General features: G+C 47.2%; 1 protein-coding gene across 2 annotated transcripts; it reads left to right on the top strand.

Moving 5' to 3' along the window:
* The first annotated feature begins 1,514 nt into the window (after window positions 1-1,514).
* On the top strand, window positions 1,515-19,055 carry UBAC1 (UBA domain containing 1). Of its 2 annotated transcripts, none has more exons than XM_058818174.1 (10): window positions 1,515-1,869; window positions 5,497-5,617; window positions 5,844-5,917; window positions 6,623-6,730; window positions 7,271-7,373; window positions 8,028-8,136; window positions 9,288-9,531; window positions 10,711-10,797; window positions 11,488-11,626; window positions 13,626-19,055. In XM_058818174.1, exons 1-10 carry the CDS (start codon window positions 1,732-1,734, stop codon window positions 13,739-13,741), a joined length of 1,239 nt encoding a protein of 412 aa, XP_058674157.1. In that variant the 5' UTR covers window positions 1,515-1,731; the 3' UTR covers window positions 13,742-19,055. The 2 variants fall into 2 exon arrangements, with proteins under 2 accessions (XP_058674157.1, XP_058674156.1); XM_058818173.1 differs by having other exon boundaries at window positions 7,256-7,373.
* The last annotated feature ends 1,875 nt before the right edge of the window (window positions 19,056-20,930 follow it).

Raw genomic sequence — 20,930 nt, 5'->3', positions numbered from 1 at the left:
ATTCCCCATCCAACACAGCTGGGACAGATGTGGCATGTGAAAAATATTTTATGATTGGCTTTTTGCAAATATTAAAATGAATATGATATATGTTGTGTTAGAAAGTGACGCTGTATTAATTCTCTAGAGTAGTGTGTTAAATATAGTTTGAGGTTATAACAAAATGTTAGAATAGAAACTATGCTAGGTAGCATACTTTTTTTTCTACAGAAAGGACTCATCGTGAGATAGCAGCCACAGGACACCTGAATTTTTCAGAGAAAGGGAATTTATTGCCCCATTATCTGGAGAAACAAACTTCTTCTCGGCTTAGGCAGGATGACACCGTCAGGATTCAGAGGAAGAAGCTGACACTGACCAGACAGAATCCTGTGTTTGAATGGAATTTATGCATCATGTATGAAGTGTATGAATATGCAACAGGTTATTGCTTTTAAGGATTAATCCTCTGTTAACGTGGGTCCTTTTTTGGGCTTATTTTGCCCAGGAAAAAGTATCCGGACTGTCTGTAACTCTTTGTCTCTATTGTCTCATATTGTCCTAATTCAAATTGTCCAAAATTATTATTACTCTATTTGTATTGCTATTTTTATAACCATTTTATTACTATTAAACTTTTAAAATTTTAAAAACAAGTGATTGGCGTTTTTCACGTGGCACAAGTGGGACAGATGTGACAGATGTGTTTTGGGGCTGTCGGACCCCAAAATGCCCCCACCAGAAACACACACTCAGCCCCTGCAGCTGCAAAACCGGAGAGCCACTTCTGGAGGGAATTTATGGATTTAATTTAAATAAATCGGTGCTTTAAACTCGTGAAAACTTTGCTCTCCTACGCTCGCTAAACCCGAACCCTAGAGACCGGCGCAGCTCGGACACGAGCCGTAGGAAATAACACAGTTTGAATGACACATTTAAAGTTTTAATAATAAAATATAAAAGGAAATCATTCCTGTTGCCGGGCATTGAGTCCGCGGGCAGGCCGGGAGCGGCCCGCGGGCCCCCTCTAACGGCGCGCCGGGGAATGCCCGCTGCCCCGGCCGCTCCGTCCCGCCCCGCCCGGGACAGCAGCACCGCCCCGGTGCCTCCCGGTGTCCCCGCAGTGTCCGCGACCCCTCAGCCCTGCCCGGGCCGCCTCAGGGACCCCCGAGCCCCGCGGGACGGAACTACAACTCCCGGCATGCTCCGGGCAGCGCCGCAGTCCCAGCGCGCACCGGGGCACGGGGAGAAACCGCGATCCCACAATGCACCGGGGCAACTCCATGTTAACTGCGGCGCTGCGGAGCCGTTGATAAACGGTCTTAAACGTCATTAAACGTCATTAAGTGTCATTAATAATTCATTGAAGGTTTATTAAAGGCTTATTAGAGATTGAAAACTCATCTGCCCGCCCAGGGGCATGAATGGGAGGGGGGTTTTACGCCTTCACTTCCGGAGGAGCCCGCCTGGGTAGAACCACATTTCCCAGCATGCCCCTGCCGTTCCCAGCATTTCCGTTTCCGGCCGCGGCGGGAGCGCCGCCGTGTCCCCGGAGGGACGGCGGGGCCCGGGCGGTGACACCGGCGGTGACAGCGGGCAGGGCCGCGCCGGGCACAGCCACCGGAGCGCTCCCCGCGCCGCCCGGGCCGGGCCGCCGCTCCCCCGGGCCGGGCGGGGTCACCTTCATGGGCGGGCGGGAGCGGCCCGCGGCCTGCTGAGGCGGCGGCACCGGCGGCACCGGGAACCGGAGCGATGTTCGTGCAGGAGGAGAAGATCTTTGCGGGGAAGGTGCTGAGGCTCCATGTGTGCACCATGGAGGGCGCCGAGTGGCTGGAGGAGGTGCCCGAGGACACCACGGTGGAGAAGCTCAAGGAGCGGTGCCTGAAGCACGTAAGGAACGGGGAGCGGGCTGGGGCCACCGGGGCCGGGCTGGGGCCACCGGGGCCGGGCTGGGGCTGGAGATCATCGGGGACCGAGGGAACCGCCGGAATTAACAGTCCGGGGGAAAGGAAAACTGTTTTTTCCAACGCCCTGCAAATGGCTTTAAAAAGAGAGAGGGGAATCAGCTCAGGTGCACAGGTGGCTTTGTGCCCTGGCTCGCTGTGTCTGCTGTCCCCCCGAATTGCTGTAAAACTGTTCCAAATGGAAATTAAACCCCTTCTTGGAGAGTTTTGAGTGTTGGTAGGGGAGGATTTGGGCAGAGATCACTTGGGATTGTTTGGTTCCAGAGTTTGGGGTGTGTTTTGGAGCGGTGTCAGAGACGCCCAGCTCCTGCCCGTGCGGTGGGAGCTGGACTTTACCTGGTTTGTTTCTGTGTTGGGCTGGACTCCAGCCTGGTTTGTTTCTGTGTCTGAGCACAGGAGGAATTTAGGAACCGAGGAGCAGAAATTGCCTGTTCTGTTAAAATCTGAGCGCAGCCGAGGTGGTTTTGGGGGAGATCAAAGCTCTCCCAACGCTCTCCCCGTGCTTTAAGCAATGAGATCCTGGTGGAGGTGCCCAGGGAGGGCCCGGGCAGGGCAGCACAGGCTGGGTGATCCCAGAGCCCCCGGGCTGGGAGGAGGCTCAGGCACTGCCAGATTCGCTGCCCTGAGTGACAGCAGCAGCCTGGGGCTGTGAGCACGGCCAGGAGCTCGGCCTGGCCTGGCAGCTGCACCCCTGAACGGCTGCATTGCCCCTGAGGGACACATGGAACCCCAGAGCTGGCAAAGCTGCAGCCCCAGCCCCTCCCTCTGCCAGCACAATTCACTAAATCTCATTTAATGCTGGGGGGGGGTTGTCTTTAAAGTAATGCAAAGGCTTTTTTTTTTTTTTTTTTTTACATAAAACTTGTGCAATAGGAGAAAACCCCTGTAATTTGTAACCACTTAACTCCTGTTTGAAGGGTTAAAAGTTGTATTTTCTAGTTGAAAAAAAAAATGCCCAGGAACCCTTCCAGTAGCTGAAGGAAACAGGGAGAGAGGGATGGAGTTTTACAGAACAAGGAGAAATGGCTTCACACTGACACAGAGCAGGTGTAGGCACAATTTGATAACTCAGGGTGGTATTTGATTTCAATCTCTGCTGCTTTGTGCACAAATCCATCCTGGGGTGGATTTCCATGACCATAATGGATAATAAATAGTTTTGTGGAGGGTTAAAATAGGCCTGGAGAGATCATGGCTCCTGCTCATGGACTGAATCTTGGTGACACCTTGAGATAATTTCTGCAGCCAGCTCTCCCAAGAGATTTATATTTGAATCCTGAATGTCTCTGAAATCTGAAATCTTTCAGGAAGCAGAGGGAGGTGTCTCTAACAGGTTGCAGCTGGGGAAGTGGCCACTTTTCCCTCCAAAACCTTCAGATGCTGGCTGATCTCTGAAGTGCCACTCTTGATGTTTTTATTTCCCCCAAATTTGATGTTTTGAGCTCTTTTGGTAAACAAAGAAATAAACCTCTACCACTGGTTCTTCCCCTTACCTGTAATATTTGTTTAAACCACCCAAGTTTAACAGGAGGGAGTGTCAGGGCTGTTTTCAAATGTTTCTGTTATTAAAAGCAAACAACAAAAAAAGGTTTTTCTGTATTTTAAAACAAACAAAGCCTTGTGGTTTACCAGGATTGCAAGCTTTGCAAGAGATGCTTGGCATCACCAGGGATTAGGATTTCAGCAGTTGCTCAGGCACCTGTGACCAATGTTTGTCCCTTGCCAGGCAGAGCAGCCTGCTGGCAACTCCAGAATTAAAAAGCAAAGGTGAGAATGAGTAAAGGCACTGCTGGTCAGGTGTTTTTTTCTATTTCCAGTGAAGATAAGCCAGGAGTTTCACTCAGCAGCCTCTTTGGTGTCCATATCTGCCCTGTTATTCTCTGCAGTTGTTACTAAAGAGGTTGGAAGAACAGGAAATAAGAATTGGTGGCCACAGAACTTAAATTTTTTTGCTTAAACTTTTACCTGATTAGTTTCATGATTAATTTCTGCCCACATTTATTATGTGATTGTCCCCACCTACTTTTTTATATGTGCTGGGGGAAATGGAAGTAGGTCTGTGTACCCACCCCAAAAGCAGCTCCCAGCTGCCCCTTTCAGCTCCTCTCACCTCAGGATCAGTACCAGGAATGTTCTGAGCTGCTTTGCAGAGATGTTCACTGATGTCCCCGGGCATTTGGGGCCCTTATCAGCTCCATTGAGGAGGTGCTCCCAGCTGATAATGTGTTCTTTGGCCTGGGTTCAGCACTTCTTGGGCTGGAGGCCCCTGTGAGACAAAGCAGCTCTCAGAGATTCTCACCTCAATCTCAGGGAGGCATCAGAGCCACAGCCAGGTTCAGGTGAGGGCTGGAATTTTAGAATCTGTGTTGGGAACAGGAATTTTGTTCTGTTGGACAAACAGCAGGGAGCTGTTTCCATCAGCTGCAGGCAGCAGGAAGGGTGGTGGTGGAGTAAAAAGGCTCCTTTGCAGGATTAGCAGCACCAAAATTAGGATTTTCAGTGGGATTTCTGTTGCACAAAAGCTGAACACTCTCTTCTGCAGACATGGTGGAAGTGGCTTGGTAGGAACACTTGGAAGTGGCGCTAAAAGCTGTTTGCTGTGGGCAGAGCAGGCAGGGTCAGTGTGAAGTGTCCTGTTTTGTGGTGAGAACAGCAATTTCAGGTTGTTATTTCTAATCTTGCCTTTCTGGAATTGCAAGCACTTTGCCTTCTTTGCCTTGCACTCAAACGAATTGGAAGCCTCTAGATGCACTGATGGAATAATGCTCCTGAAATCTTTCACTGTGCATCTGGAGCCACTCTGGTGTGAGGAGGAGGCAGCTCAAGGCCTGTGTGAGCACTCTTTTTTTAGGATTTGAACTGATTTCCTGGTGAATTAATTGACATGCAGTTTAGAATTGCAACAAGGGAATGAGCACAAAAAAAAATCCATTGTGTTCAGATTATTTATGGTTGGGAGGAAGAGCTGTGAATGGAACTTTAGTTCAGCTCTTTCAGCAGGAACCCAGGTTAGGGCTCCAGCAGCCAAATCTCTTGATTTCAGCTTGAAGCAAGGTGTAGAAACTGCTCAGTTTAAGGTCAGAGAAACCAAAATCACTATTGGCAGTGCCTTGTTAACTCGGAGAGTAAATAATAATTATGAGGTGAGGCAGGGAGTCTGTCCTGTTTGGACACTCCAAATGAGGACACGCATCATTCCAGCCTTCCCTCCTGTACAACACTGCTGCTCCTGGGAGATTTGCATTTTTACTTTGTGAAACCAGTTTCTGAGGGACCTCAGTGATCAGAATTAACGTGGCAGTGGGTCCTGGAGCATCCTTGCTTTGCTGCAGATCTCCAGCACTTCCACAGCTTAGTGTGAGATTCCTGAGAAAGCACAAATCCTCCCATGCAGGCACAAATCAAACCTCATTTTCTTTAATAAAATGCTTCATGTGCACTGACCTCTGGCTTAAGCTCTTGAGAAGGCAGGAAATGATGCAGAGTTTGTATGTGGAGGATCCTGAGTGCCAATTTCTCATTTCTGATCTGCAGTGTTTGTTGTCTCCTGCAGTGTCTTCCTGGGAGCCTGGAGGATCCCAAAACTGTGACACATCACAAGCTGATCCATGCTACTTCTGAGAAGGTGCTGACAGACACAAAAACAGTGTTGGAGGAGAACATTCAGGACAGAGGTGAGATTGTCTGGGTTTGAATTTTATCAGTCTGGAAGTAGGACCTGGGGTTTCATCTGGCACGTTCCAAACGTTTTTGAGATTTTCTCTCTGCTTTGACACAAGAAGCTAAATAAATGGAATTAATACAAAATTCATCTCCAGGAGCAGTTAAATTTGAGGGTATCTTGCAGAGCTGCTGTCCCAGACTCTCTAACCTGTCAGTGTTCTTTTCTCTCTCTCACAGATGTTTTGCTGCTGGTCAAGAAGCGCGCGCCAACGCTGCTCCCCAAGATGTCAGATGTGGTTGCAGAGGAGAAAGTGAGTCTGGAGCACTTTGGATTAACTATTTTATTGATGATATGGGAAGGGTTTCTGTGATGTACTCTCTTGGAGAGGCACATGCTGCCAGTTAAATTCTACAGGAACTGCTGCTTATTTCTTCCAAACTTAGAGGAAGCTGATTTTGCATTTTTAGCTGTTATTCTGAGAACATTTGCCTTAAAATAAAACACACGGATACACTCTGTGAAAATGTTATAGATTTGATCTTTGAACAAATGTCTAATAACTAAAATACAGTTCAGCAAGTGCCTTAGTTTGTTAGAAAACCCAAGGAAGTATGTTGGCTTGCTGTCAGGTTGCCTTCTGTCACCCTCTAACCAGTCTCTGGAGCTGGAAAGTTGCCCTTGCCTGTTTTATTTTGTTTTATTTGAGTTGTTCCTGAGGGTCAGGATGGTGTTGGTGCACATTGACGTATCACATAAACTCAGAGGCCTCCAAGTTCTCTGGGATCCATCACTGTCCCTCTTTGTGCTGGAATTTCCCTGCATGTTTGGGTGTAAGGACTGAAAGTGGGGCAGCCCAACAGGCCCAGCTGAGCTCTGTAATTGCAGGGTGACACTGGAGCTGTTAATCCATGGCATTACAAGTGACAGAGCCCTGCTTGGTGTCTTGGGGAGGAATATGAAGCTCTGTGCTGTGCCTAATGGGTTATGAAACCTGCTCCTGTTCCCTTCCCTGCAGAGGAAGCAGGAGCAGAAGGCTCCTGACAAGGATGCCATCCTCAAAGCCACTGCCAACCTGCCCGCCCGCAGCGCGGACCGCAGCGTGACCCACCACAACATGAGGGATGTAAGTGCTGCATCTCTGAACTCACTCACCCACAGCCCAACAGGCTGCTTTCTAGTTATTTATAATTATTTTTATATAATTCTCTTTTTTCTATAAGAGAAATTTAGATGTCTGTATGTATATTAAGTAGCTCAAAGTTCAGACACATGGTAGTAAAATACCATCCTAAATTATGATTTAAAACATTTTGTTTGTGCTTGGAAAAAGATCTGGAAAATGTGAAGATATGGAGTTTTATTTCTTCAATCTTAACTAATTCAGGGGTTTCCTATGGTTTATTTCCCTTCCTTGACCACTGCCCATGGGGTGTGGTGGAAATTGAAAGCAACTTTCTGCGCAGGAGCTTTTGCTTCCATGTAACGCTTCACAGGAAGGTCCCAGACCTCCTGAGAGACTAAACAATGAAAATCAAGCCCTAATAAAGCAACTTAGTGTCCAGAGGGCCAGGCTGCCGCTGTGTTACTAACAATAGATACATTAAGATTCAGTGATAGCTGGTGACTTCCTGTCTAAATGCTTTGACAGTTTCCTTTCTTGCAGTTCCAGACAGAACTCCGGAAGATTTTAGTGTCTCTCATAGAAGTTGCACAGAAACTGCTAGCACTGAACCCAGATGCAGTTGAACTATTTAAGAAGGCAAATGGTATGAACATATCTTTTAGAGTTGTTGGTTCAATGCTGGGAATTTCTTTTTGGATCATAGGAATGGGCTCAGAGTTAAGTTCAGACACTGATGTGGCAGCAAAGCTGCTGAAAACTTTGTAGCAAAAGTTTCACCTTATGGATAAAAATCATGGATATAAAAGGTCCCTTTGGGATGGGTGACAAGTTCTATTTAAAAATTATTAGTAGGGATGGCAAAGAATAGTTGAAAATTCACAAGGACGTGGTAAAATTAGGAGAGATGGTGGCTTTTGATCAGGTTGGCAGGAAATGCCCATCCTTGAGATCTGCAATGGCCACATCCAACTTAATTTCTAGAGAAATGCCTGATAGATCTTCAGTGAATCTCAGATATGTAATTGTGTGGAAATCCCATGGCCATGTGAGAGTTAGTGGGCTTTTGTTTGAGATCTTGAACACATCTGGGCAAAATCTTTGTCCTGGAAGAATCAATTTGAGCCAGAGTGAGCTGAGTGCAGCAAATTACATGATGAGGTGGCAAAGTGGGGGCAGAAACAAAAGAAGGGATGGGAGAGAGAATGGGGCTTGAACTTAACACATGCCTTTCCATTGACACAGGGGTTTATGTGAGGCTGGCATGAATGTGAGCTCTGTTTTGTTTGTGTGTGTGCAGCCATGCTGGATGAGGATGAGGAGGACAGGGTGGACGAGATCGCGCTGCGCCAGCTCACCGAGATGGGATTCCCAGAGAGCAGAGCTGTCAAAGCCCTCAGGCTGAACCAGTGAGTGGCCAGCACTGCCTGGCACTTCAACACAGATCTGCTTTAACACAAATTTGCATCTTTTTGGTCTCCTTATAGGGGTCACCTCAGTGGGGGCTGGAGAAAGCCTGAACTCCAAGAAGTGCTGCCTCAGGCACAGTGCAGGTGGTGCAGGGAAGGGGGATCGGGGCTGGATGTGCTCTGCAAGGTCTGGGGGTCACAGGGCTGCCAGGCTGGCACTGTTTTCAAGTATCAAACTCACATTTTCTTCAGCTTTCAAAGTCAGATTTTACAGAGGAAAGCCCATCCACACTGACCTTTCAGCTGTAGAAATATACTTTGTGCTGATCTTTAAAAAATTCCAAGAATATTGTGAAGTCCAGAGAACAACTGCAGTAAAGTAGGAGGTTATGTAGTTCTTCTTGTGCCCCAAGAACAGGCAGCTGTACTGCCTCTCTCCTCAGAGGCGTTTGTTAGGCCATTCTTGAAACATTTTGGTGATGGAGTCCACAACATATTCCAACCACACTTTTCCAGTCTCTCAGGAAGACTTTCTCCCCTGCTGTCCTGCAGATTTCATATTGTAACAGAAAAGCCAAATAGGCAAAGGCTTTGAATGAATATGCAGTAATTCCTGTGTGGCAAATGGAATGACACATTCCTTGCACTGTTGTTATCTTGGCTCTTTCTGCCTGTTGGGGAGAGGTGTTTGGGAGCTCTGAGGCTCCCTTAGCTGGAGCAGTGACACTGCACAGGAAATTATTGTGTCACCCTATGGTGTTGTACCCCCCTGTCCCTGAGGAACAGAGCCCTTGGCACCTGAGATGTGACTCCAGTACAGATTTGGAACATGCTTTGCTGGCAGTTCTGTCCACAGCTGCAAACAGCCAGAGCTTCTTTGGGAAAGTCAGCAGATGCTGCAGAGTGAGGTGACCCCCTCAGAAATGCCTTTCAGAATCTGGGTTGCAGATCCAAGCTGCACTTGGAGCCTCTCTTTTCCCAGATTCAGAGACAATTCTGGATGCCCAGAGAACTGAGGTGTTTCGTTTACTCCAAAACTTTCTTTATGAGTTTTCAGGTGCTAATTAAGCTGCAGGTTGATCCAGCATGGGGATAAATGAGTGCACATGGAGGTGGCTGCACATCCTCAGTGCTGTTCCCATGTTTTGCAGCATGTCTGTGACCCAGGCCATGGAATGGTTGATAGAACACGCTGATGACCCTTCTGTGGATGCTCCTCTGCCAGGTGCTGCTCCTGCAGAAGCCCCTGCAGAAGCCCCAGCTGAAGGTGCTGCCTCCTCTGCTGAGGCAGCTGCAGGGCCCAGCTCTGAGGAGGGCGGGGAGGAGGCCAAGGATGAGCTGACTGAAATCTTCAAAAAGATCCGCAGGAAAAGAGAATTTCGTCCAGACCCACGGGTGGGTGCTGCTTATCCCTGTGGGGCTTGTGGGACTGGGAGGGATTTTATGGGCACCATGAAATCCAAATGTTTCAAATGGGACCTCTGTGTAGATGGGTGTTGTGCTGGCTTGGCAGTGTTTCAGTGAGGTGTTCAGGGAGTGTTTAAATTCAGGGATTTTACCTCAGGAATGCATCACTGCCTGGCATAGCAGGATCTACATGAAAAGCACTGTAACTTCTGCACCTGGAAACTCTCTGAGGGGACTGACATGAGCTCCAGACCCCTGGCATTGCTGTTTTCACTGCAGCCTGGGAAGGAAGGGTGGCAGGACAGGAGTACATCCTTTGGCTGTAGAAAAGGCTGGATGGGGTCAGAAAACCCAAGTGTCCCTGCTCCTGGCAGGGAGTTGGAGCTGGATGATCTCTAAAGTCTGTTCCAACCCAAACCATTCCATGGTTCTGTGGAAAGGACAGAAGGACATTATTGTTTTAGGGAACAAGGCAAAGTGCCACCAGCAGGTTGAGTCTTGCAGCAAGGACAGAAGTTGCCCTTTGTTCAGAGCACAGCATTACCTGCAGTGGGAATGTGTTGTTCTCCCACTGGGAGCACACCAGGAGGGGCTCTGGGGCACCTTGGGTTCACAACTGGCTGCTCTGAGATCTGGGTTAAGAGCTGCAAATGTGTTTGATAGCCTGGGTGCAGTTTCTAAACAATGAAACATTCTGGTGCCATTATCTGGTATGTTTGTCTGAATCACACTCACCAGCAGTGTAATAAATCTGGGAAGTGAAATTAAATGGGGTGAAAGAACCACAAATGCACATCAAGGCTGATCTCTCAGTGAGATGTGAACAAGAGCTTTGTGACAGGAGAGGAGCTCCAAAATGAGGAGTTTTCCCTCATTTTCCTTCTCTTTTCTGCCCCAGGTACATTTGCTCTTTGCCTTGCATTCAGCTTCCAGTGTTGAGGGTAGGATCTACCTTCACTCCTAAGATTTTTTTGTTCTTCCACAATAAAGACCCTTTTAATATAGAATATTGAAAACTTTGTTAATGAAATAACTCAGTGCTCTGCATGTGGAGATAATGAGGGGGTTTTACCACACGAAAAGCTGTGCACAAGAGGTGAAGGGATATGACTGCTCTCATTTCTGATCTAAATGTAAAATTTATTAAGCTGTGGGGTTCTGCTCTAGGCTGTCATTGCCCTGATGGAGATGGGATTTGATGAAAAGGAAGTGGTGGATGCACTCAGAGTGAACAACAACCAGCAAAATGCAGCTGTGAGTACAACATCCTTCCTGCTTCTTCCTGCTCCAAGGGTCTGTCCCCCTGATGCTTCTCTTCCTTGGCTGGATCATGTTTTGATCTGTCAGACAGTGAACTCCTGCTGAGGATTCAGGAGCACAAATTCTGTGTCCCCTTGAAATTGGATACACAACTGGAATGACTGCAAAGGGTCTGGACTCCTCTGAGAGCTCAGGGTCTGCCAGGCTGAGGCTGGGCTGTCAAAAAGCCTTTGAGAAACTCCCTCCCCACAGTGTGAGATTGTGCTGTCATAGGAAGGAGAAGATATTCCCAAGAATAACTGGTTTAGGACAGGAGTCAATGATCCAGGATGGATTCAAGCCATGTAATGTGTAAATTACCATTTGGCAGCAATGCTCCCACAGTTTCTGGAATCAGAAAACAAGAAGTTTTTCCAAGATTGATTAATCCCCTGCTGTATATTAAGGATAATTTTGTGGACACAGCTGGCAGCCAGGGAAGCCTCTCTTCAATATCCAGTGCTGGCTGCTGTTGGAGAGAGGATATTGGGTTGGATGGCACAAATGAATGTGTGAAAAGAAATGTACAGCTCAGGCTTTAACTGGGAGAGGGAAAAGTATTTATAAAATGCCACATTAGCAAAACTTTTGAGTAGAGCCACTTTGGTCCTAATGAAATGTGATGTGCCTGCTGATTTCTTTCAGTGTGAGTGGCTGCTGGGAGACAGAAAACCTTCTCCAGAGGACTTAGATAAGGGCATTGACACCAACAGCCCTCTCTTCCAAGCCATCTTAGAAAACCCAGTGGTACAATTAGGGCTCACCAACCCTAAAACTCTACTAGGTAAGTGCTGTGTGGGTTCCTGCTGGGTTTGCCAGGAAATCCAAGCAGAGGTGATGGTGACAGCCCCTCTGAGCCTGTTCCTCCCTTGCAGCTCTGCTGTTTGTTTGCTCCATCCTGCAGCTCAGCTGAGCCCAGAGCAGGCCTGGGGGCTGTTCCAGGAGTGGCTGTAATTCCCCAGGATTACACTTGCTGAACTCAGAACTTGGGTAGCTGCTGGCTGCAGTGCTTTGTGGATTTAGGAGACCTTTTGTGTGCCCCCTTTGGCCACGAGGGGAAAAATCAGGAATGTCTGTCTAGAACTCTGATTATTTCACAGAAAAAACAAGGCTGTGCAGCTCCCTGTGTGTGAGGCCTGATCACTGGGACAGAAGGCAACTTGTGGAAAAATAACCCAACAAGAAGGTTGAGCTAAGGCTTTGCCTATCAAAATGGAGATAAAATGGGAAAACATCCTTCCCCTTGCTTGAGTTTGAGCTCTGTGGTAAAGTCTGTGTGCTCAGGGTCAGAAAGGCTGTGTGTGCCCAGCTGAGGAGACTGACAGAGCCCCAAATCCCTGAGGAATTGTTCTTTTTGACAACACAGAACAATGACTGGCTCTGCCCAGTAGTTATAAAAAGTTTTGCATTTAATCTTTGGCTTCAAAACTTATTTGAAGCAATGCTTTTAAATGTGCACAGCTCATTCAAGAGAGCCTTTAAAAACACTACTTTAAATGTAATTGGGAGAGTTTGCAAGCCTTTAAATAATTCAAGAGCAGAACCTTCCCACTCTTGATTTCTGAACAAATGGTCTCTTCATTTCCAACAGGGGTTCCACACTGCAGCTCAGAATATAAATAGAAAATGAAATGCCATTATAGGAGCTCATGGAGCTTGGATGAACATCAGAGAATAAATTCCTCATGATACATCTGCAAATTGCTTATGTCACAGGTTTTAATAATGAGGGTTTGCATTTAATGACCTCCTTACAGAATATTGATAAATCTTTAGTTTTAAGCTTGTGAGTCTGTGTTAAAGAAAATAGTTCAAGTGCTGAAAGGGGAGATCGGGGTTTTATTTTGGGCTTTCCTGGAGGCAAGTTGCATGACCTTGAGCAAGGTATTAATGAGGAGCCTTTCAGAGGTGCTGGGCACTTCCAGCTCCCACTAATGGCCCTTGAGCTTTGTGCCCTGACACTCCTGGGAAAATCAACCCTGACCTTGGGCCAGGCTCTTACAACACTGACCTTTTGGTGAGTGTGCAGCTGCTTTTTTTGTCCCATTCTGTGATGACTGGCTCCACATGTCCAGGAGCCCAACTCAGTGGCTGTCCAAGGGCTTAAATCAGTGCCTGGCCCATTCCTCTGCCAGATTGGCAGCTCAGCTCTTGCAGTGGCTGCCTGGTTCCTTCAGCATGAATAGAAAAGTCAAAACTAGAAACAGTCAAAGAAAACAACAGAAAGGCAAACAAACAGCAAAGCTTATTGTAAAGACTGAATATTAAATATTTGGACCAGTTAGCACAGGGAACAGACAAGGGGTGATAGTGCTTTCCATGAACTGTCTTGGTTAAGTACCACGGAGGAAAAGGTGCAAGAAATCCAGGCTGGGATGTGGAAAAACTTTGGTCAGAGGAATGGAGCTGCAGGAGAGTGTTCAGGAATGGATAAATTCCATGGCATGATCTGGAGACTGAGGCCTGGACGCATTTATTAAGGCTTTACCTTTTCAGCCACATTTATTAAGGCTTTACCTTTTCAGCCTCATGTCCTTGAGGGTTTGTGGGCTGGCCTGTAATCCAGGCTGAGCATTTAATCACTGTCTGCAGTGAGTTCAGTGCTGAGAAGGGAGGAAAGCACAAAGCCTGTGCCACCATCCCAGGCTCTGCACCCTTGGGAATGCCCAACGTGCATCCCCACCATTCCTGGGCACTGCCTTGGAGCTGCAGCTATTCCTCACTGCCCTTGAAACCTCCCAAGGTTTTAGGACTAACAGTTTGCAATCCCTTTTTCTTGGCAGCCTTCGAGGATATGCTTGAAAACCCCTTGAACAGCACTCAGTGGATGAACGATCCCGAGACGGGGCCGGTGATGTTACAGATCTCCCGAATCTTCCAGACACTGAACCGCACGTAGAGGGAGCTGCCAGTGCACTGTGCCACCTCCCCCTGGCCTCACTCCCCCTCCACCTCCTCAGGAAGCTGCCTGGATGCTTGGGAAGGGGTGGAGGGAAGGGAGGGAAGGGGTGGAGGGAAGGGAGGGAAGGGGGAAATCCTGGCTGGAGGGGTCTCTCACACAAGAGAGTTCGTAGTTACGGCCAACAGGAGTGAGTTGCCTTGTGGATTTAGTGTTAGTGGAAGAGGTTTGAGGATTTGTTCATGTTTTCAGGTATTAGGTTTAAAATAAAGTATATATATTAAAAAAAAATAGGAAAAAGGTTTTGTGAAAACATTTAAGAATCTGATTGTTGGAAAGAAATACTGCTCGTTCAAAAGGCCTGTGACAGTTTTCTGGCCAGTTTTGCTAGGATCTGGCTGGTGTTTACAAAAGGTCACTGACCACTAGCATAGGATATTAATCATCTCCATACAGTATTAATTTATAGCTCTTATCAAATTGCAAAACTGCTTTTTAAAAAAAAAAAAATTGATTCTTAGGAAATGTTTTTTAAAAGCCCAAATCTTGGGAAAGCAAGCACATTTCTATCCAAGCTTGTTTATCTGGCATTCTAATTTAAGCAGAATCATTCAGAGATGGAATTCTAATAAATAGCATTACTTTTTCCTATTTATTTGCTGCGTTAGTGTTGTTGCAGTCCCACTGGGGTTGTACTTGCAGGAGGTTCTCTGTCAGGTACCATAAAGGTGCAGGATCTTTTTCACCACAGAATTCACCACATCAAGACTTGGATTCCCAAGTGGCTGCAACTCCTAAGCTCACACTCTGCCATATCCCATTGCAAGGAGGGATATGTTCACACAGTGGTTTTTTTTCCTATTTTTATGTGCACAGTTTTGGCAAGGGGCTTGTGGGGGTTTTATTCTGTTTACAAAAAAAAGCAGCTGAATTGCATGGGGGGTTTGCTGGGGTTCTGTAAAGCAGCAGAACCACACAGGTTTTTATCTTGTTTAAGGTGTTTAAAGCACGCTTGCAATTGCTATCTTTGAGTTAGAAGTGGGGTTTTCTTTATCCTTTTTTTTACCATGGTCATACCAAGAATGTCAGGCTGGGTCTTTCCTATTTTGCCAGAAGACTGACTTGAGATTTCAGAGAGGAATTCTGAGCTATTAACAGCAGAACTCACTGTGAATATCCAGCTGAACTCACTGTGAATATCCAGCTGGTGTTTATGATTGGGCTCTGCAGGTGTTACTTTTTTAGCAGTCTGCTAAAAAAAGGAGTTTATTTTTCAACTTAGTGCAACATGATTTACATCTGTCATCATCCCTGCCATGCCTTGTGCTTCACAGCCCTGCAGGAAAGGCAGAAGAGGCAAATCTTGCAGAGAAAGCAGGTGGAGACCCTGTGCTTAAACAGCACAAAGGTGTCCTGTCAGACAGGGAGATCCTGAGCAAGTCACCTCGGAGCTGTGGGAGGGATTTAGGTGCAGTTGGGTTTTTTTAAACAAAAATGCAGCAAGATGCAACCCGAAACCCTACAACAAGTTTTGGCCTGAACTTGGCATCTGCTCTGTGCTGTTATGCAGCTGAGGCACTGAAGTTGCCAATTTCTCATAATTAATATGAAGGGTGGGGAAATCAAAACAGCCTGAGATTTTATCTTGTCTTACTATCCCAGGATTCTTTTATTTTTTTTTTTATTTTGTAATTTCATATTAAGCTTTACTGTTGATGACTGCTGAAATATTTACTTCTACATTTAGAAATTCCAAGCTTTATAGAGATGTTCATTCTGTTCAAATTGGACAGTAAAACCATTTTTGTGGGCTCTTGCTAAGAATAGACTGACATGACATGAAATTATAACCTTGTCCTGTAACTGAAGCCAGGAGCCTGATCCTGCACCCCAGTGAGCTCAGCACAGCTACTCATGAGTAGCTGTGACTGAATATTGTGGTCTTATAAAAGGTTTTGATTATTTAATCCTTTTTTTTTTTGCTTACTCCTGAAGCTTTTTACCTGTAATAATACCAGAAGACTCTTTTACTTGAAGCTCTTAATGGTAGAGGGAAATGTCCCTCTCTACAGTCAGGATTGTGGTTAATATTCCTTTTAATGAGTGTTTTTAGAAGGCAAAGTTGGGAAAAGCTACCCTGTAGTTTGGTGGGAGGTTTTTTGGCTTCTGAATGGATAAGGAGAGGTTCAGAATGAGCAAACAGATCCTTTGGGGCAGTTGTGGCCCTTGAAGAATGTAAAGGCTTGGGAAATGCTGGGTTTGGTTTCAGGAGGCCATGGTTGGACTGCAGAGCTCAGAGGGATGGAAGTGCTCAGAATGGCAGCACCCCTCAGTGCCACTGAGCTGTTATAAAGGGTGGGGAAAAGCACCAGTAAAACAGATTATCCCGATGTGATAGGAGGTGAGAATGCCCAGGTTCAGCAGCAGCAGCTGGGAGACCCTAGAGATAAAGGAATTCTGCATTTTAGGGTGCTGGGAGGCTTGAGAAGATGTGGTTATTTCTGGATTTTGTTATTCCAGAGCTCAGCACTTCCACAGCTGAGGTGTTGTTTGGGGTGGCTTTAACAGAGCCCTGCTTGGCTTGTGAGAACTGAGGTTTGCAGTGGCCAAAAGCTGAAGGAGACCAGAATTTGGGAGGTGTGGTGTTTGCAGCAAGGCCCAGGAGTTGATTTAAACCCAGCAAAAACTGCCCTGATGAGGTTGAAGGAATTGGTCCAGAATCAGTGGTGCTGGGGTGTGAATTACAGCAGGGGCTGTGTCCCAGCACCCCAGGGCTGGGATTGCTGTTCATCCCAGAAAATGCAGAGGGGAGCTGAGTCCCCTGTGCTTGGAAAGGCACAGATTGGCCCAGGTTTTAGAAAACCTGCAAAAGCTGAGGTGTCAGCACTCTGGAGCTGGAAGGTGCAGCCATGGGGCCCAGGGAATGTGTGAGGCTTTGCCTGGTGAGGAGCTGTGCTGTCCCTGGGTGCAGGACTGGGGGATCTGCTCTGAGGTCAGTGAGAGATCCCTGAACACACAGGAAAGATTTTTGTTCAATAAAACCAGCAGGTTTTGGGAGGAAGAACTGCTCCCAGCAGTGAGGATTTACAGGCTCAGGTCCTGTGCTTGCACCTCAGGTGTTCAAGTTCCAACTAGCACAGACATGTCAGAGTTAATTTTCTCTAAACATGGTCAAGAGAAAATTATTGGAAGCCTGGCAGATGGAGCAGGAAAGGGATGGGGTGGTGGGTGACTAATAGTGTGATTCTTACAGTTCCTGCTCTTTGCCCCACTGGTAGCCAGACAATCTTGTACTTTTTGATGTTGCAGGCCTCTTGCAAGTAGCCAGCTATTTATTGAAATATATCTTATAATTGTGTCACCAAAACACTGATATTTTTAATGGCAATGTATTACATGGAAGTTTGTTCTCAGGGCTTCATATTTATACTCCTTTTTTAGGGGGATGCATTTAAAGGGATGTATTTGGAAAATAGGCCAGTGGCTACTTTACAGCTTGGACCTTGATTGTCCTGACCTGTGAGCCTGAGCTGGTGTAACTCTCCTGCTGAACCTCTGTCCCTGCTCCAGCCCAAAGAATCTGCCATTCCTCCTCTCCTGGTGGGCAGGGATGTGAGTCTTCCTTTGGGATTGCTGCATCCCTGCATGGGAATGGTCACACAGGATCACCCTGCTGGGCTTTGCTCCATCTCAAGGACGTTTGTGCTGTCCGTGCAGCTGCAGAATGGACTTGCACCGTTCCCAAAGCAGCCATCAGGGCTCTCCTCCTCTGGGAAGGTGGGAGCTTCTCTCTGCACGAGTTCCAAGCAGCTCGTGGCTGCTTCTTGGCAGCCCCTGTCACAGACCTGACCCAAAGCTTGACGCAGCCCTGCCCCTTTCTTTCCTCCTCTCCTGGAACCAAACTTCCATTTCAGAGATTGATTTTCGTATCCAAGTAACTCTTTAGTGGTTCTTGAAATCCTTTTTAGTTAGGACTGTTACAATTACCTTTTTTTAGGTGTTCACACCAAAACAAGCATTGCACCAAACGAATGTATAGCGACACTGTCAGCAAACATTGCCTGGGGAAGGGGCACAGGTTACTGTGAGCTCTGCTCCAGGGGCACAGGGTACTGTGAGCTCTGCTCCAGGGGCAGTTTTCCCAAAGGCTTGTGCGCAGGATAGCCAGTGTTTCATCCAAAGGAACCATCCTGGTTTTCTACTTTTAATAATAAATACCATTTTTGTTAACCAACAGAACAGCTTCCAGCTGGTATTTCCATCCAACTGAGAGTCCTGGAGCTTTGGGGCTGGAGATCCTGCCTGGATCCCCCTGTCTGAGCCAGCTCCCCCTTGGAAGGGTTTGTGCTGGCTGTGGCAGGGCTGTGGGGGGCAGTCCCCTCCTCCCTGCACTGGGTGTTACATCCATGTGAATGTTCTCGTGGTGGTTCTCGCCTCCATCCCCACATCCTGTGTAGCAGAAGGGTTTTTTTAAGGACCTCTTGCCCTAGATTTGAAGATCTTCAATGCAGATCCTGTTTGCAGCATGTGAACTTCAGTAAATGTAAATGCATTAAATTCTTACTGAATTTGGGTATAGTTTTATATCGAGCTCTGGGGAGAGGGAGGAAATTGGATCACGTTTTAAACGAAGCCCCACAAACCCAAATGTCTCTGTTGCAGCAGGTAACAGAGGCCTGTAGAGATTTTTAATTTGCATATTTTTATCATGGCTTAATGAACTGTACACGAATGTGATTTGCTACCCAGCACTTCCCACAAGGCAGCACCAGTAAAATTACATTGCAAGGTACTGACTTCACATTTTCTCATTTCACCTGTGTATACAGCAATTAGGTACTGCATAGGATAACTTTGATCGGCTCTGATGCCGGTGTGTGGCATGCACAGCTCTTCCTAAGGTGTAACATTACTTTTCTGAAGCTTAAACTAGGGCAGACATCCCTGAGCCTGTGGAATTCAGGATTCATTCTGGCCACGCTCGCGTGGGTCGCTGACCCCTCCCTGAGCAGGAAAACCAGCAGGATTTGCTCCCTGCAGAAATCCTCCAGGCCAAAAGCAAGGAATGCTGCTAATTTGTGATCATTTGAAGCAGTTGCTGTTCTGAAATATATTCCTGGAAGTCAGGGAGGTGTTGGCAAAGCCAGACCTGTTCAGCCTGGAATTGTTTTGTGTGGAGATGTGGAACCCATGGCCGGGGCTGGAATGAATGCTGAGGCTTTAAACCTGCTCACACATAACCCCAGACACTGATGTTGTGTGTGCTGTACATTTATAATATATCTTCAAAATAAAGTTTTTTGATTTATTACAAGGCGTCTGGAACCATCATTTGCAGGAGCAGCAAAGGTTTGTGGATCCACGTTGTCAATGTTCCTTGTACCTGCATGTTTTGCACCTGGAAGGTATTTCTCTATTTTTCAGGAAAAGTTGCACTTGGGGAGATTGATTGTAAGGGCTTTGTGAAACACGATCTGGTGATCCCCTGGGATGTTCCAATGCCACTGAAGATGGATTTATCTTGACAGTTGTTGAATGACAAATTGAAATCTTTTCTTTCCCAACAAGGGAACCCTCATTAAGGAAATCAGCTCCAGCAAGCAGCAGCTGGTGGGATGCAGCAACTTGCACATGGCGTAACCAAAATTCCCATCTGGCTGTCGTGGTGCCAGCGCTGCTGGGGAAGATTGGGAAGCACTTCCAAGCCTTGGCCCTTTCTGTGGTGCCTTGGAGGTAACTGATGGGGGTGTAAATATGTGAGTTTATTTCTGTAAAGGGGAGAGAATCTGTAGAGTTCATTTGGGGTTTTTTAATTAATTAGCATTTTCTTCCACGTTCAGAGCAAGGAACCTGCCTGTTTATTTAGCAGCTACTGAGGAGTTCAGAGTGATTTTCATTGTGTCCCATGAGAGATGGAGGATTTGAGTGTGAAACATCAAAATGCTCCTTGTTCAGATCACGTTGTTAAATGTGGTGCTGTTAAATGCAGGTGTTTGTGGTGTCAGGCCCTAACTCAGGTTTGCTGTAATGCACAGCACAGCAGCAGGACAATTCAAAGGTTTGGCTCTCCACTAATTTACAATTAAAACAAAAAAAAATTACCTTAAAGCAGCTTGGGGATGTATCATTAGATAATGACACTTGTGAACCTGAACTTGTACAGCAGGTCTGGGCAGAGATCCACACCTTAAAGATGAAGAGGTGCTGCTGTGTGAGTGACAGGAGGGGCTGGAGCTGGCGTGTGTTTGGCAGCTCCTGGAGCGCCCTCGGCGCAGGGACGTGTCCCGGGGTGCTCCAGCAGGGATCAGCAGCAGCTCCAGCCCAGGAGCCGCCTCCAGCAGGGCCCAAATCCATCACAAAGGGTGGGAAGGGAAGCACAGGGTGCACTGGGCTGTGGAGAAGCAGCTTGGTGTTGGCAAGGTGAGCCATTGCTGACTGCACAGCGGTGTGGCAAGAGTGGTTCCCAGTGCTCCATGGGCGCTGTGCTGGTGCCATCCCAGGGCTGGGCTGGGTTTTCTCCTTCCCTGTGTTCATTCTCTCCCATGAATTCATGGTCATGGTCAACATTGCCTCTTAAAAAGGAGCAGAATATTATACAATTACCCATCAACTCCTCTGGACAGGGTTCCAGAAACTGCCCAGAGAAGCTGTGGCTGCCCCATTCCTGGAAGTGTTCAAGGCCAGGTTGGATGGGGCTTGGAGCAACCTGGTCTGGTGGCAGGGAGTGGAACAAGATGCTCTGTAAGGTCCCTTCCAATCCAAACCATTCTGTGCCTGTGAAACAGATGGAAGCAGCAGATGCTTCCCCTGGGAGCTCCTGTGCCCTGACAGCCCAGTGAGCTCAGGCCAGGCTGCCATCCCCTTGGTGACAATCCTGTCATGTGCTCTCTGCTTGATCATGCCTTTCTTTAGAATTGATTTTATTATAAGAGGAACTGGCCAAAGGAACAGCAGCTCTGGAGGCTGCTGGGGATGGTTTGGTATAGGGAAATTGAGTTTGGAGCAGAATTAAGGGAGAAAATACTTTCTCTTTCAAAAGCTTTCACTTCAACTGTAGGACTTGTGAGCTGGATGTGGGTCCTGGAAAATGGCTGGAAAGAGGGCAGGGCTGCAGTGTACGTGTGTGAGCTCAGTGTGAGTGCCAGTGAGTGTGACCTGGGCTGGGACACAGCCCGAGCCCTGCAGATCC

This window comes from Ammospiza caudacuta, chromosome 21 (genome assembly GCF_027887145.1).
Source record: "Ammospiza caudacuta isolate bAmmCau1 chromosome 21, bAmmCau1.pri, whole genome shotgun sequence".
NCBI classification, from domain to species: domain Eukaryota; kingdom Metazoa; phylum Chordata; class Aves; order Passeriformes; family Passerellidae; genus Ammospiza; species Ammospiza caudacuta.
The sequence above is the reverse complement of the archived record's forward strand: the minus strand, read 5'-3'. Positions and strand labels throughout refer to the sequence as shown.

Bases quoted from the DNA above. Each gene is read 5' to 3' on its own strand.
- UBAC1 (XM_058818173.1), top strand. From the start codon at position 1,732: ATGTTCGTGCAGGAGGAGAAGATCTTTGCGGGGAAGGTGCTGAGGCTC. The intron at 5,918-6,622 runs GTGAGTCTGGAG...CCTTCCCTGCAG, and splicing joins ATGTGGTTGCAGAGGAGAAA to AGGAAGCAGGAGCAGAAGGC. The intron at 8,137-9,287 runs GTGAGTGGCCAG...CATGTTTTGCAG, and splicing joins AAAGCCCTCAGGCTGAACCA to CATGTCTGTGACCCAGGCCA.